This window comes from Nicotiana tabacum, chromosome 5 (assembly GCF_000715075.1).
Source record: "Nicotiana tabacum cultivar K326 chromosome 5, ASM71507v2, whole genome shotgun sequence".
In the NCBI taxonomy this organism is placed as follows: Eukaryota; Viridiplantae; Streptophyta; class Magnoliopsida; order Solanales; family Solanaceae; genus Nicotiana; species Nicotiana tabacum.
Window position 1 is genome coordinate 124588434 of NC_134084.1, and position 15841 is coordinate 124604274.

A 15841-nucleotide genomic window follows, 5' to 3' on the forward strand; every position below is an offset into this window, starting at 1 on the left:
GGTATGTTAAGGCTAAGACCTTATTTCATTTTGCATGATCTCGTCATTATACAAGTTTGATAACGAGGCATAAAGAACAATTCATATCCCGGAATTTACGTATATTTTGTTAGTCTCGCAAGTTACGTATATTTTTCTAGTTTTGTAAGTTACAATATTCTCCTCATCGGGATTTCATATTCAATTGAGTATTTTCTTCTCACAGTCAAGAGAGCAGAGAGTTTATATATACAGTATTAAAGTATTTTTATTATTATCGAGCTATAATCGATGGGCAGTCCCCTATTGGACAACCTCTGATCAGATAGTAAGTTACATACCGAGCATGCCATGGCCGAGCACCTATGAGCGATGCCAGGCGAGCCCAGTTAGCCGAGATACAAAGCCTAGTACGGCCGAGCGCCTATAAGCGAGCCTACTATGGCAGAGCAGTTATATATATATACCGAGCCTTATAAGGCCGGACAACTATTTTACTTACTATATTGAGAGAATAGAGTCAGTATCAGCAGGTGAGCATATCTTTAGATTTTCTTTGACTCCCAGTTACTTTCAGTTCTTATATTATCAGTTCAGTTTCAGCTTTCAGTATATTGCCTTACATACTCGGTACATCATTTTGTACTAACGTCCCTTCTTTAGGGGCGCTGCATTTCATGCGTGCAGGTTGAGACAGACAGACGGGTATACCTCCTCATTATGTGTTGCCCGAGTCCAGCTTGATCGGTAAGCTCCATGCCTTTCGGAGTTGCCAGGTCTAGAGCCTTATGTACATCTTGTATATATATGTATATATGTTATGAGTAGGTCGGGGAGCTGTTCCGATCATAGTATATCCATCAGTAGAGGCTTGTAGACATATCATGTCAGTTTAGTACAGTATGTCATGCTTGCAGGCCTTGTATGTATATTTGATTGGTTTGTCAGCTGTAATAATTATGACGGCCTTGTCGGCTTAGTTTTATATTGAGATTTAGTCAGCATTCGCAGTTGTCTTGCAATGTGGCCCATGGCCAAAGTATGACATCATATGTTCAGAGTCCCTTAGTTGCAAGTTGCTACGCAAGAATAGGTGAGGCACTGGGTGTCGGTCTCGTCCCCCAGGTTCGGGGCGTGACAGATAACTTGAAGGTAAAAGAAGCCGTAGTCTTGTCCATTAATTTGGGCCATGAGGGAGGTTCGAGGGGGACCTAATTTATTATGGGAACCAGAAAATTGTACGGTGTATCCTTAAATGAGACTGGTCTTAGTTGAATGTCCTTATAATTGACGGTATTCAATAAATAGATTCTGATTCTTTGCTCCTTTAGCTCCTTCTTCTCCATCTCTTCTTCTTCTTCACCAAGAATACCAATTTTGGAAGCTTAAAATTCTTGTTTGGGGTTACAATTTTGATAATGATTAATTACCGTTAAAACCGTCTGAGTCTTGATTATATATGCTTAAACTGTTAATTTAAACAATGATTTAATGATTACTTTAAAAATCTCAAAATTCCATTATTCATCTTTAGAAAGTGTTGAAGAAGACAAAGTATGTCTTCTGAATTTGGTATTATTTGATCAAATTGGTGAATGTGAATAATTTGTGTTGGTATTTGGAGGGTTTCTTTCAACTTTGAGTTCATTTCAGAATTACAATTTTGAAGAACATTTTATTGAACAAGTACTAAAATTATGACATTCAAGTAGAGTTTGATAAATAATTTAACAGATAAGTTGATTGCAGATAATACAAAGTTACGCCAATCTAGTAGAGTTTGATGAACAATTGAACAAGCACAAATCATGTCAATTGGGTAGAATTTGTGAATAATTAACAATAGGGAAACTTACACAAATGTCACAAATAAGTCTCAACTTATCAACCTCTAGCCATTAGTTATAGACTTACCAAAACTAGCCAAGTACATATAAAAATTAAAAAATCTAATAAACAGGGTTCTTTCTCTCAATGAATTACATGCAAAAATCACCTTCTATATTTTTAAGTGTGATTAGCAACATTAGATGCAAGACAGAAAGAAAATTTTATGGAACATGTATCAAACTATAGAAGGTGTATACAATATTCCAAAAATCTAAGCAAAAAAGGAACTTTTTCAATGTGTATAGTTGAAATTCATTGAAAATATATAGATAAGTCAATATAAACAATTTGAGGAAGATTGGAGGTGATTTGGACTAGTTTTGTATCAAAATTCGTAATTAAATCGAGTTCAAAAAAATTCTTCTGCGACACATGTATCAAACATGTATCATGCATGTATCTCACACACAGGTATACATGGATATACATGTGATACACAATTGATACAAATATGATACATATGTGATAGACAAATGATACATGTGATACACATATCATTTTTTTTCGTGTTCAGTTTTTACTTCGAATTTGTAATTCAAACCACCTCAAAACTTCACCAAATCATCCCAAAACCGAGATTCAAGCTCCTTAAATTGTCCCCAATCTATTCTAATAACATCCACTAAAAACAAAGCAAAAATTTAATATTTTTTTTGCTACAAATAGCTAATTGGCTAATATTAGTAATATTTGGCTTATATTAGTAATATTTTATGAATTGGCCAACTTTTATAATGAGCTACTTATAAATGGACATAGGTGGTAGTTTCCTTAACAATATAGGTAGAATACAGCATAAGCTCAACCAATCTGATAGAAAAATCCCTGAAGAGCTACAAGGGTCGAAGCTCATTTTCTAAATACTTTCCAAAACTAGAATAATAATTAAAGATCAGCCATTTATACATCAAATTGACAGTAAAGTTAACCAAAATGCACATCTTTGGTCTATAAAATAGCCAAAGCATTCATGATATAAAACCAACTCAAACCAATAACACACACCACATTCCTTGAGAATTTGTACAGCTGATAGTTAGTGAATACTCAAATGCAAATGAACAATAAACAACAGCACAAGCAAGGAAACAAAAAACCAACAAAGTCCAAAAAAACACGTCCTTTGTCATGAAAAATCAACACGACACTAGCAATATCAAGTGCTAATATAGCTGGCCTCCGACGTGCTACCTCGTGACAACTGATGCAAAACGCTGGTTGGGGACGAGTTAGTCGTCGATGACCTTAAGGCCTCGGCTAGTGGCCCACCACCCATTGATGTTCGCCATGTAGATCGTTCAACATTACTGACTTGAGGGCTGGATTCATAGCCGTTCCCGGTCGAGAGCTTCAACGAGAAGTCGGACGATGGGTTTCCGGGCATTGAAATGGAAAGGCTGGTAGCAGAAGCTACTGAGCTTGAGTTGCTTCCAACATTGTCAACTTCTTGAAGTTGGCTAGGCCAATCATCAAAAAATTGGCGTAGGATTTGGCCACTAGATTTACCATCAGCAGATACATCTTTTTGGGCTTCTAGTGGACCCTTTTTGGACTCAGTTGGCCTACAAATCAACATCATGACATCCCAGCCCAAATCAAGCACGGGACAAATTGAAGTAAAAAGCTGCAACAAACATCTAGTACATAGGGGGACCTTTTTAATGCACAAAGAAAGATAGGCAAAGATCAATGTTATTCATATCCGGTAGCGGCAAAAAATGAATAAAATTTGAATATTTTTTTTGTATATAATACAAAAATATAATACAAAAAATATAATATATTTTTCGACTATTAGTTTAAAAACCAGTGTTTTTCTCGATGAGCATAATAATTGGATAGGGTGAAATCCTATTACCCACAACAAAAAAGCAGCACCCTGTGGGGTACCTAGAAAGAAAATGAAAGTGGGCCAAAACAATCTTAAACAGATTCTAAAAATCCAAGAAAAGTGGACCCTTTCAATCAATAAGTCAAAAAGGAAAAAAATAGGATAAAGGAACTTAGAGAAAATGGAATTATTTGATCAAGGTTTAACATAGATTTTCTCCCTGTTGGGAGACAAGTAACACTTAACAGTTATATATACAAATATGTCTCTTTGGAGGTGGTAGGGAAAAAAAGAGAGGATGGGGAAGAAGAGATAATGGAGGATATTTATTGGTCCTTTTAAGAAAAAAGTAAAGTTCAATGCTTTAATGCATAATTGAACTTCTTGTCATCTCTCTTTTGCAAAAACCAGTAAAGAGAATCTGCACAAAGTAACACTTTGCACTGAGAAAATGAGTTAGTACTGAAAAAACAATGAATAGGACGAATAATAAGTAATAAAAAAGCCCTAATAAACTGCAGAAATAATGAACAAAAGATATGTATACCTTTGATTGAGATGAAGAGTATGAATGGAAGGTGAAGGTAGAGATAGAGAAAAATGAGGAGTAGACGTAGCAGCAGAATGGCCTGGCAAGTTTTGATGAGAAACATTAGTACTAGTGTTGAGTTTACCACCATTAATGGCAGGTGTGGGAATTTCCACAGGCTTTCTTGAACGGCTGCGGCCACGATGAACGTGGCGCTCGCAGTATTTCTGGCCAGCCACTACATCCCTTGAACACCTCCATTTCTTCCCATCTGTTCTACGACACCTCCCTGGTTCTGGATCCATTGCTGCTCTTCCCGATTGCATCACTTCAATGAAATTTACATAAAAAGTTTTGATTAGTCGCTTCTTTCTTTTCTTTGAGCTCAAGTAGAAAATATAAATGAAATGATTTAATTAATATATAGTAGCAGCTAATCTAGTCTTATTTTCCAGGTTAATAATCCTACTTTTTTATGGACAGATAAATATAGTTAGTTATATTAAAGGGCAGCTCATTCTGAGTTCAACGCAGGTTCCGGGAAGAGTTACATCCAAGACTGCCATTCGTAGTTCAATATAATTATATTATAGGTGAAATAGTCTAAAGTTAAACTTTGAATGAAAACATCATTTACAACAAAAATATGCCAGAAATATTCTTGGAATGCAGTAGAAGTACAGATCGGTTGAGCTCATTAACCTAAGCTTATACCTGTATATTAAGAATAATTTCATATCAACCACATGAAGGCATTTGGATTTGGATTTGTTTCTTTAAGGGAAAAAATTGGTCCAAAAAGTATGTAAAGAAAATACTTCTGAAAAAGAATTTTATGTTACTAAAGGCTTTTATATTGTGTTAATAATTCAAAGTAATAAGGTTTTGAAGACATACATCAAGAACAGAAATTTAGGAAGCATTTACATTTTCCAAAGTTTAAAAACCAAGAAAATTGCAACACACACAAAAACCAAAATGAAGAGAAGACAAGATCATAATTTTCCCAAGTATAACACTTGAACTAAACTGAAAAAGAAAACAGTTAATAACTTACAGGCTTGCTGGTAATGAGGATAGTGTTGAAAGGGATGAGAGAAATAATATGAAGAAGGAGAAGTGATAATGCTTTTCTTAACAAGATGTAGGAGTTCAGGAGGAACAGGTGCACCCGCTATAAAATGTCTATATATCAAAGCCTGTAGTTCAAGCTCCTGCCACTGGCCCAAACTGAAGTAACTACTCTCCATCCCTATTCCAACAAAAGCAAAAACAAAAAAAATACTCAAAACTGAACTTGTAAGCAAGAAAAAAAAGAAACTTTATTAATTCTTACTGGGAAATTTGGTAGGAGTAGTGGTTGTTGAATCTGACAATTTAGTAGTTGGTTGAGATACAAACAATGGAAGAGCAGAATCAGAAACAGAGTCGAAGTCTCTTGGTATTTTTGCAGAAGAAGTTGGTGTTTCTTCTTCTTCTGACTCATGTTGCTTGTTTCTCCATTGCTTCAGATTGAAGTCCATAGAGAGAGAGAGAGAGAGAGAGAGAGATGGGATTTTTTTGTTTTGGCTTTTATTGTTATGGTTTTATTAGTGGTATGAAGATAAGATGCATATTAATGTGAGGGAGTGAAAGCGAACTTTGAAGAGAAAGTTTGGAGAAGCTTTTTGCAGTGACGAAACCCTGCAAAAGTGGAATTATGCCTTTAATATACCATTAACCACATGCATTTATCGGTATCTAGTTTTACGGATACTACTAATCTACTTTAACCTCTTGAAATGTGGTCTTTTTTCTGATTTTGCGTCAATGCACAATAACTTGTGCATCAAGCTATCTTTTTACCATGAAATTGTAAATATAAAAAACCGCTAGTAATCAGCAGTCTTGACTTTAAATTTTTTTTGGTAATTAATTAAGCTTTTCTTCTAAAATTGAAGTTATGTACAGTATAAAAAAAAAACTGAATGAAGAACATCATGCCCCAACTTTCAACGTGAAATTTTCTTTGATATTGAGTATTAACACATAATAAACATTCTACAATACAAATTCAAATAATCCAGCTAGTGCGTTCTGATGAATGGCCGAACCATAAGAAAAATTAAAATTCGAGACAATTATGCTGGATTAACAAACCCCTTATTAGAAATAATTTCCCTTAAGTAAGTCAAAAAGTATAGCGATCGATCTTAATTAAAAATTTGAGTTTGAATCCTCGGAAAAAACACATGTAAAGGAGAGATTTTTCTTTTAATTAATTTTACTATCAAAAATTTTCTATGACTCTTTTGCTTTTGCATGTCTTCCTCCATGCGTATTCGTCTTGAGCTGAGAGTCTATCTGAAACAGCCTTTATACTATAAGATAGGGTTAAAATAAAGGCGAAGCCGTAAGTTAAAATTTATGGGTTCTGAATTTAACTCGTACTAGTTACTGGATTTACATTTAAATAATTGTATATATTTAAGAAATTTTTTAATATAAATACAATATTTCAGCAAAAGTGACGGGATCGACCGAACTCATACCTCATAAGCTAGCTCCGCCTCAAGTTTAAAGTTGCATATTCATTATTCCTTCAGACCTAACTTGTAAAATTATACTGAATATGTGGTTGTTGTTATTGTTATTATTATTGTTATTGTTATTGTTATTGTTTGTTACCGACAAAAACTGAAATTACTTGGAATTTAAAACGGATACATAAAGCAAAAAAGAAAATCTTGAGCCAGTAAGCACTTGAGAAAAGTAAAAGAAATGAAAAAGGGTAAGCTATAGGCACTTGAGAGAAAGACAGACAAGACAGTTGAGAGAAAAGAAGATTAAAGAACACGACACACAAAAAATAAATTAAAAAAATATTTAGGTTGTAAGCTTCTGCAGACTCTTTGTGCATCTCTGTCGGTAGCTGTAAGTATTGGAAAGTGAACTCTAAAAAAGCAGTTATGACTAATGAATAGAATTTCGAGGCTGAGTTCTGGGGCCTTCTGTTTGGGGCTCAACAACGCCAACTTTTTCACCATTTTATTTTGGCTACGAGTCAAGAACTGAAACATGAGAGAATGTGAAAGACAGAAAGAGAAAATATTAAGGAGCTGACAATTGCAAGTTCTATTTCAGCCATATATTCAGACTTCGTCTAAATTTCATAAGCAGTAGCAAAGTTTTGGTCAGATGGAGGAAGACGAGGAGAGGAGCTCAAATTTCATTTACAAATTTAATTTTTCACTTTGGAGTTTGGAGTTTGGAGTTTAGGGTCTCCCGGAAATAACCTCCCTACCTCTCGTGGTTGTTTGACTCAAAAGATATTGGAACCTTTTGAATAAATTAATTAAAAAAAATGAAGGAGTAAATCTTAGTTAAACATAATAAATTCCAGATCAATGAATTAATCGAAAAAAATAGTATATGAGATGAAATAGAGGTAATCTATCTTATTGAAACTCTTCATTGTGGCTCTCATTAATCAATGGGGGAGGTTGCTTTACATGTTTTTTTCTTGAGAATGCTTCGTTCTTCTTTTTATTACGAAGATTACAGAAGAGAGAACTCAGAGAGGGGAAAAAGTCCAAAGCCACCTTAACCGAAGGTTTTCCCTTCCTATACATAGTCATGGGACTTTTCTATCTTACTTGGTCCGACGTTCTCTTATATTATGTCTGTCTTGGTCGTCGTCGTTTCTTCTGGCTCGACGGGTATCCGGAATGCTGAATGTGGAATAGGCCATGTCGTCTTTCACTGCCTTGCTTCCTGGACGGGACGTTGGTCATCTTGACAGCAGCGGTCAAATTTTGACCAATACAGTTACTCCCTTCGTCTGTCGGGGTCGTCCCCTGTCGGGCCAGGCAGACGGATCATGATTGCTACGAATTCGAGAGAAATCTGACTGCTTGTTCCTTGGTTATGCTTTTTTAGGTTTCAAGTGAGATGATGACGTTCTTTCGATATCTTTGGACCGTTGCGGCAGTTTCAGAACCGAAATGTCGTTTGGCATTAAAGCGTTGTTTCGTGGTTGCCGCCATTATGACACACGTTCTTGGAGAACCGAAATGTTTCGTGCCCTATCAGATTCGATTGGCGACTCTTGGTTTTCGTGCTTGGGAGGCTTATGTCTCCTTTAAATAGAAGGAACACATCATTCGATTGACACACTTCTTTGCCCTTTGCTTGAAAGAATTCTACAAATGTACTTTCTTCCGGATACTTTGAATTTTCATTCGCCCTCAGTTGACTGAAAACTTTCATCCTTTCTTTCCATTGTCTTTTTGCCACACCACCTTGACAAAATGGCTGGTGATTCCTCTCGCACTGTTCTCCCTGTCACATTTCCGGCATCGAAAAATGTTGTTCCGACCACTGGAGGGCAGAAGTGGTGGAAGACGATGAGGTCCTGTCGGTAGTTGAGATCTTGCCTCGTCCTGGGAGAGAATTGACCGACTTCTACAATCGTGCCGGGGTGGAGCCAGAACCTGTCCCCTCTGTTATAAAAGAGGAAGACATTGTAGAGTTGAAAGCTAGGTAGGGAATCCCCAATTATGTTGACATGCGGTCGGCGGTAGGGAACGGCATAGTCCATTTTGACCCCCCTGGTACTGCGTGTTCTATGCCTACTCGTTTCTCATCGGATACATGCTTCCTCTCCCTCTGTTGGTGGTGGATTTCTGTCATTTTTACGAGGTATGTCCCGCCCAACTTTCACCGTAAAAGTTGTTTCTTATATTGCTCAAGTTCGTGGAACTCGCCGGTCGTGAGATCACTTTGGATCACATGCTCAGTATCTTCGCCCCTCAACTTATTCGTGGCACGATGATCCACAGGCGTCCTCGAGGGTCGAAGAGTCTGGTGGTGAAGATGGACGACAGGACTAACCGTCGTTTCTACGAGAATTATTTCTATGTGCGGACCGAGCACATTGTGGCAGATCCAACGGGATTCCTGAGAAGTGGAACTTTGCACGTAAGTTTCTTATGTTTTTAGTCGGTGAGATGCCCGATCACTTTCTTTTACAGTATTAAACCTTATTATGTCTTTGCAACTGAGAAATCGCTCCCTCCATCTGTCGAAGGTATCTGCGAGTGGGTGAGTGTCATCCTTCCCCATACGGTGGGGATTCGCACATAGTTGATCTTTTATGAGAAATTTGGACGCAAGCCCCTTACAGGTGAGATGTCGTTTCTATTTGTTGTTTTTCCTCTCTTTTTACTTAGTTTCTTATGTATTGTTCGTCGATGCCAGGGAGAGTGCGGAGAGCGAGGGCTCCTCCGTTAGCTTTTCGTCAGCTTGCATCGTTTGCTCGCCCTGTTGCAGCATTTACCGCTCGGTCTTCATCGAGGGCTGCTCCAGTTGAGTTTGCAGTTGTGGTTATTCCTGCGGAGGCCACTTCTCAGATTGAGGTCCCGACTCGTGTCGCTCGTCTGACGGGTGAATCTCCCTGTGCTGAGGAAAAAAAAGGGCCGTCCAAGAGGCGACGAGTGGAATTCGAGACAGCCCCTCCAACTGTAATACACCTAGACGACTCTCCCTTGACAGGATCTGGGGCGGGGATTGACACCACTCCGCCCATAGAGATGGAGCCAGCCGTCGTATCTGCCCCGTCGACGGAGATTCCTGCCACTGCCTTTGATCAGTAACCTACCGTGATGGGGGGCTAGATTTCAGAGGCCGCTGTTAGGGTTTCGGACGTACCTTCGTCCTCCGTTCTTAGTCGTGCTTCCTCCTCAGCTGCTGAAAGAGGAAAGGGCGTTGTGGTCGACGACTATGAATCCGAGTCGGACCTCAATCCTGATGACGTTAAGATGTTTGAGGGGGGTATTACCCACTCAGTGGTTCGTGCAGGAGGCCCGGCCCGTATTCTTGAGATCTCTTCGAATCTTAATCTCCTCGGGACACGGAGGATTTGGCACCGCAGTTCGACATTTGTGCTCCGCTGCCAAGAAAGAGGCTCTCTGAAACGTTCCTAATAGCAACTTGATGAATGAAGTAGCCGCTATTGGCCTGAGGGTACATTACACTTTTCCCTTTTGTATTTCTCTCGTTTTTCTTGGTGATATGGCTTTAACCCATCTTCTCGCTTATCAGACATACATGGTGGAAGCGGAGAGTATGCACAGGGCCGACATTCGGGCAAGATTTTCTTGAAGATGTTGGAGAAGTATCGACGCTATCGCAACAGGTGCCGTGAGATGCACGAGCGGCTGAGGGAGAATCCCAGTGCTCGATCCCTCAGCGAGGAATTGGAGAAGAGAGACTAGCCATTGATGGAGGCCGTTCGCAGAAAGAGTGTGCTCGAGGAGCAGCTTCGCGCGAAGGATGAAGAGCTAGAGTTAGGCAAGGGGGTAGCCGCAGAGTGTGAACATCTGCAGGGGAGACTGAGGTCGATGCAGGCCGAGATGGATCAGAATCTTATCAAGGTCGAGGCGATGAGTGCGGAGTGGATGGAAAAATTGGCCGAGTTGGAGAGAAAGGTTGTCGGGTTGGAGAGTGTCGAGAGTGCTTGGTCTGCGGCTTCAGCAAAGGTGGCGGCTTTGGAAACAACTATTTGCGTCCTCCGATCAGAGCAGGAGTCGAAGAGGGCAACGACCATGCTGATGGAAGTGAGGCTCGAGGAGCGTATAAGTGAGATCGACCGGAATGTGTCATCTTTAGGAGATCGGGTCGCTGCACTTGAGGCCGAAAAGGCGCAACTGTTGGCTCAAGTGGAATCTTCCTCCGCTGGTGTTCCCCATCAATTGCATGAGCTTTGGGTTCATGCCGAAGCTCAGCGGGGCATATATAAGAGTTTGTGGGAGGCGAGCAACGTTATTGATGATGTGTATGAAGGAGCTCGGGCGAAGGCACGAGAGGTTCGTATCAACTGTGGATATGACTCTGCGACGCTAGAAGCCGATGAGGGCGCAGATGATGAGGGAGGGATTCCCAGAAATGGTAGTGATGATGGTGGCGATGATGACGCCGAGTGAAAAATGTTGTCTTTGTCTGTTTTCAGTTTTTTTATTTGTTCATCGTCGGTTATCATTTTTTTTTCTTTTCCTCTTCTATCTTTCTCTTCTTTCTTCTCTTTTTTTTATTGTTGTCTTGGGCTGTATGTAATCCGCGACTGTTTACACAGTGACTTTGTATAAAGAAGAATTTTTCGTTGTTATTTGCCTTGTATTTCATTTTTGTTTTTGCTTTTCGTGACTTTGGTGCGAGGTAGATTCCTATATGGCGAGTCTCGATCTTTCTTTCCCTTTATATTGTCTGACGGTTCTTGGCCTAAGGAATATTTTGACTTTTCTCTTTGGCGATGGCTCGTGGCCTTGAGGGTGTGTTTTCGAACTTGTCGAAATAGTAACCCGTCGTTGTTCGATCGAGGTCGAATTCCTCTTTTTAGCGAAGGCCCTTGGACTTAAAGAGTGTTATTTCGAACTTGTCGAAATAGTAACCCATCATCGTTCGATCGAGGTCGAATTCTTCCCTTTGGCGAAGGCCCTTGGCCTTAAAGGGTGTTATTTCGAACTTGTCGAAATAGTATCCCGTCGTCAATCGATCGAGGTCGAATTATTCTTTTTGGCAAAGGCCCTTGGCCTTAAAGGGTGTTATTTTGAACTTGTCGAAACAGTGACCCGTCGTCATTCGAACAAGGTCGAATTCTTCTTTTTGCGAAGAGCCTTGGCCTTAAAGGGTGTTATTTCGAACTTGTCAAAATAATAACCCGTCGTCGCTCGATCGAGGTCGAATTCTTCTTTTTGGCGAAGGCCCTTGGCCTTAAAGGGTGTTATTTCGAACTTGTCGAAATAGTAACCCATCATCGTTCGATCGAGGTCGAATTCTTCCCTTTGGCGAAGGCCCTTGGCCTTAAAAGGTGTTATTTCGAACTTGTCGAAATAGTAGCCCGTCGTCAATCGATCGAGGTCAAATTATTCTTTTTGGCGAAGGCCCTTGGCCTTAAAGGGTGTTATTTCAAACATGTCAAAATAGTGACCTGTCGTCATTCGATCTAGGTCGAATTCTTCTTTTTGGCGAAGACCCTTGGCCTTAAAGGGTGTTATTTCGAACTTATCAAAATAATAACCCGTCGTTGTTCGATCGATGTCGAATTCTTCTTTTTGGTGAAGGCCCTTGGCCTTAAAGGGTGTTATTTCGAACTTGTCGAAATAGTAACCCATCATCGTTCGATCAAGGTCGAATTCTTCCCTTTGGCGAAGGCCTTTAGCGAAGGCCCTTGACCTTAAAGGGTGTTATTTCGAACTTGTCGAAATAGTAGCCCGTCGTCATTCGATCGAGGTCGAATTCTTCTTTTTGGCGAAGGCCCCTGGCCTTAAAGGGTGTTATTTCGAACTTGTCGAAATAGTGACCCGTCGTCATTCGATCGAGGTCGAATTCTTCTTTTTGGCGAAGGCCCTTGGCCTTAAAGGGTGTTATTTTCAAAGTTGTCGAAATAGTGACCGTCGTCGCTCGATCGAGGTCGAATTCTTCTTTTTGGCGAAGGCCCTTGACCTTAAAGGGTGTTATTTTGAACTTGTCGAAATATTAACCCGTCATCATTCGATCGGGGTCGAATCCTCCTTTTTGGTGAAGGCCCTTGGCCTTAAAGGGTGTTATTTCAAATTTATCGAAATAATAACCCGTCGTTGTTCGATCGAGGTCGAATTCTCCTTTTTGGCGAAGGCCCTTGGCCTTAAAAGGTGTTATTTCGAACTTGTCGAAATAATGACCCGTCGTCATTCGATAGAGGTCGAATTCTTCTTTTTGGTGAAGGCCCTTGGCCTTAAAGGGTGTTATTTCGAACTTGTCGAAATAATAACCCGTTGTCGTTCGATCGCGGTCGAATTCTTCTTTTTGGCGAAGGCCCTTGTCCTTAAAGGGTGTTATTTTGAACTTGTCAAAATAGTGACCCATCGTCATTCGATCGAGGTCGAATTCTTCTTTTTGGCGAAGGCCCTTGGCCTTAAAGGGTGTTACTTCGAACTTGTCGAAATATTAACCCTTCATCAGTCCCAGTTTTTGGAGAATCAGGTATCTTCTGGGGGAGTCCCAGTTCGCTTGATATTGTTTGCATCGGAGAGTGTAATGTCAGAGAGTATGAAATGTGGCTGTTTTGCTTGTGTTCGTTTTGTGCACGCATTGGAGTTTTCTTGTTTGATTCCTGCCTTCCGGCGTGGAGGTGTCATCGGCGGGCGATGTTTCGGTTGTCTTATGGTAGTTTCCCATTCTCTGATTGAGATGTTTATTTGCTCGCTCTCCCGCGCGGCACTTGTGTTCCTGCTTGAGCAAAGAGCAGAAGGTGAGTTAGAATGATACTTTCCTTACCCCTATTCGATGGATCGGTGAGTGGGAGTAGGTTTGTGACGTTGCTCGTTTTGTCTGGCATTTCGATGGTTGATGGGGCGATGATTCCTAAATTCGGTGATTGTACTCAGCTCTCTTTCCCTTCCTATGTTGTGCCTTTGCCCTGCGTGGGTTGGGCTTTGCCTTAGCGCTCTTTTCGATGGGTAATCGTATTTCTTATCTTTGATCTGGAAGAGACTAGGAAATTTCACTAAGAAATCCCCACAGACGGCGCCAAATTGTTTGACTCAAAAGATATTGGAACCTTTTTGAATAAATCAATTAAAGAAAATGAAGGGGTAAATCTTAGTTAGACATAATAAATCCTAGATCAATGAGCTAATCGAAAAAAATAGTATATAAGATGAAATAGAGGTAATCTATCTTATTGAAACTCTTCACTGTGGCTCCCATTAATCAATGGGGGGTTGCTTTACATGTCTTTTTCTCGAGAATGCTTTGTTCTTCTTTTTATTATGAAGATTACAGAAGAGAGAACTTAAAGAGGGGAAAAAGTCCAGAGCCACCTTAACCGAAGGTTTTCCCTTCCTATATATAGTCATGGGACCTTTTCTATCTTACTTGGTCCGACGCTCTCTTGCATTATGTCTGTCTTGGTCGTCGTCGTTTCTTCTGGCTCGATGGGTATCGGGAATGATAGATGTGGAATAGGCCATGTCGTCTTTCACTGTCTTGCCGCCTGGACGGGACGTTGGTTATCTTGACAGCAACGATCAAATTTTGACCAATACAGGGATAGGGGTAAGGTCTGCGTATACTCTATCTTCCTCAGACCCCAAGAGCGAATTCTACTGCGTACACTCTACATTCTATCAAGAAGGAATTAATTTTTTTTTTTCCAAAATTTGTTCTTACTTACATATCCCAATGTGTCAAGTTAAAAATAAGTAAATTTTAATTAAGATTAATTTAGTCAAAATATTTTTTTTCTTTAGGAGTTAGTATTTTCGTAAGCGGTATGCCAAAGGTCCAAAAGTCACTTATTATGGAGGGAGTAATAGTAAAATGAGGGAAAAATATTTTTGTTCAATTGAATGGAACCTTTATTCACATGCAACTAAAAAAGAATGTGTTATATTACTTGCTTAATTTAACATATTTGTGTAATATTTGCTGTCACGAAAAGGAATTCTCAAAATTTTAATGTCTAAACACTGATACTTTGATTTATTTAATATAAAATAATATTAAAATTCAAATGGTTATATTAGGTACCTTGCCATAATAAGAAAAAGGAAGAAGATATGGAGTTTGGATTAATACTTATAGGTAGGGGTGTCAATGGATATTTGAAAACCGACTAAACCGATCGAATCGTATCGCACCGAACCGATTTTTAGGTTTCTTTTAAAGAAACCGTAGGTTTTTATATTAATTTATAATTGTACCGATAATTAGGGTAGGTTTTTTATTTTATAAAAATAAACCGAAAAAATACTGAACCGTACCAAATAAATTTTACATATGAAAAATATATTTATATAGTAAGCTTAAAACTAATAAAGCATTAAATTTTTCATTGGGCCTTGGAATTATAAAAACTGTTACAAGCCAACAAGTAATTAAATTCAAAATACTAGTTCCTAAAACATATTATCCTACTTATACTTAAACTAAGTTATTTCAAGTATCTTTATTAGCAAGACACAGTATTCCAGCGATTATGAGCAGCAAACTATAATGTATTGAATATGTTTCCTTCGTATAATTTAGATTTATCTTTTTTAATATTTAATATAGACTTTATTCTTGAGTCCCAACTTGGTTAATATCTTTCCACTTGTGTGATTTATATTTTCTTTGCTTTTACTTGGTTTCTTTTACGTTGTTGTCGAATAATTGATGTATCTATACTCTAACCATCTTTCATGTTTTTTAATTCATCACCATTTAAACAGTAAAAATGTTTAGAGAGTTTTGCTAAGCCCTATAAAAGAACGCATGTTATTGCATTCTACTTTTACTGGTGAATTTTACATGACATTTAAAAAAATACCGAAAATTAATCGAACCATACCGATATCGAAGTGAAACCGACATGATTGGGACGGTTTCGAAAAGTCTAATTTTGGTTATGTATAATAGAATAACGGAAAAATTGGTATGGTACAAATTTTATAAAATGTCCGGCCGAACCGAACCATTGACACCCCTACTTATAGGTTCAGAAATGTGGTTTATTTAATTAGGGAACGTTACATTTTGGTTGTATTTTAGAATAATCTTTTCAGTTTTTCTCTTTTCTACTTATTCTTTCTTACTGTTTTCAAAAATAGTAT

The 15841-nt window shown here is 38.8% G+C and overlaps 1 protein-coding gene across 1 annotated transcript; it reads right to left on the reverse strand.

The window, feature by feature from the left end:
* Positions 1–2835: 2835 nt before the first annotated feature.
* Positions 2836–5904, reverse strand: LOC107782737 (growth-regulating factor 3-like). The gene is made up of 4 exons (XM_016603667.2): positions 5566–5904; positions 5287–5481; positions 4248–4557; positions 2836–3431 (listed from the first exon to the last, which is right to left on the reverse strand). Exons 1-4 carry the CDS (start codon positions 5750–5752, stop codon positions 3026–3028), a joined length of 1098 nt encoding a protein of 365 aa, XP_016459153.1. The 5' UTR covers positions 5753–5904; the 3' UTR covers positions 2836–3025.
* Positions 5905–15841: the final 9937 nt, after the last annotated feature.

Coding starts and splice junctions, on each gene's coding strand:
- LOC107782737 (XM_016603667.2), bottom strand. CDS start 5,752: ATGGACTTCAATCTGAAGCAATGGAGAAACAAGCAACATGAGTCAGAA. Junction 5,482..5,565: donor TACTCCTACCAAATTTCCCA/GTAAGAATTAAT, acceptor TTGTTGGAATAG/GGATGGAGAGTAGTTACTTC. Junction 4,558..5,286: donor TCCTCATTACCAGCAAGCCT/GTAAGTTATTAA, acceptor ATTTCATTGAAG/TGATGCAATCGGGAAGAGCA.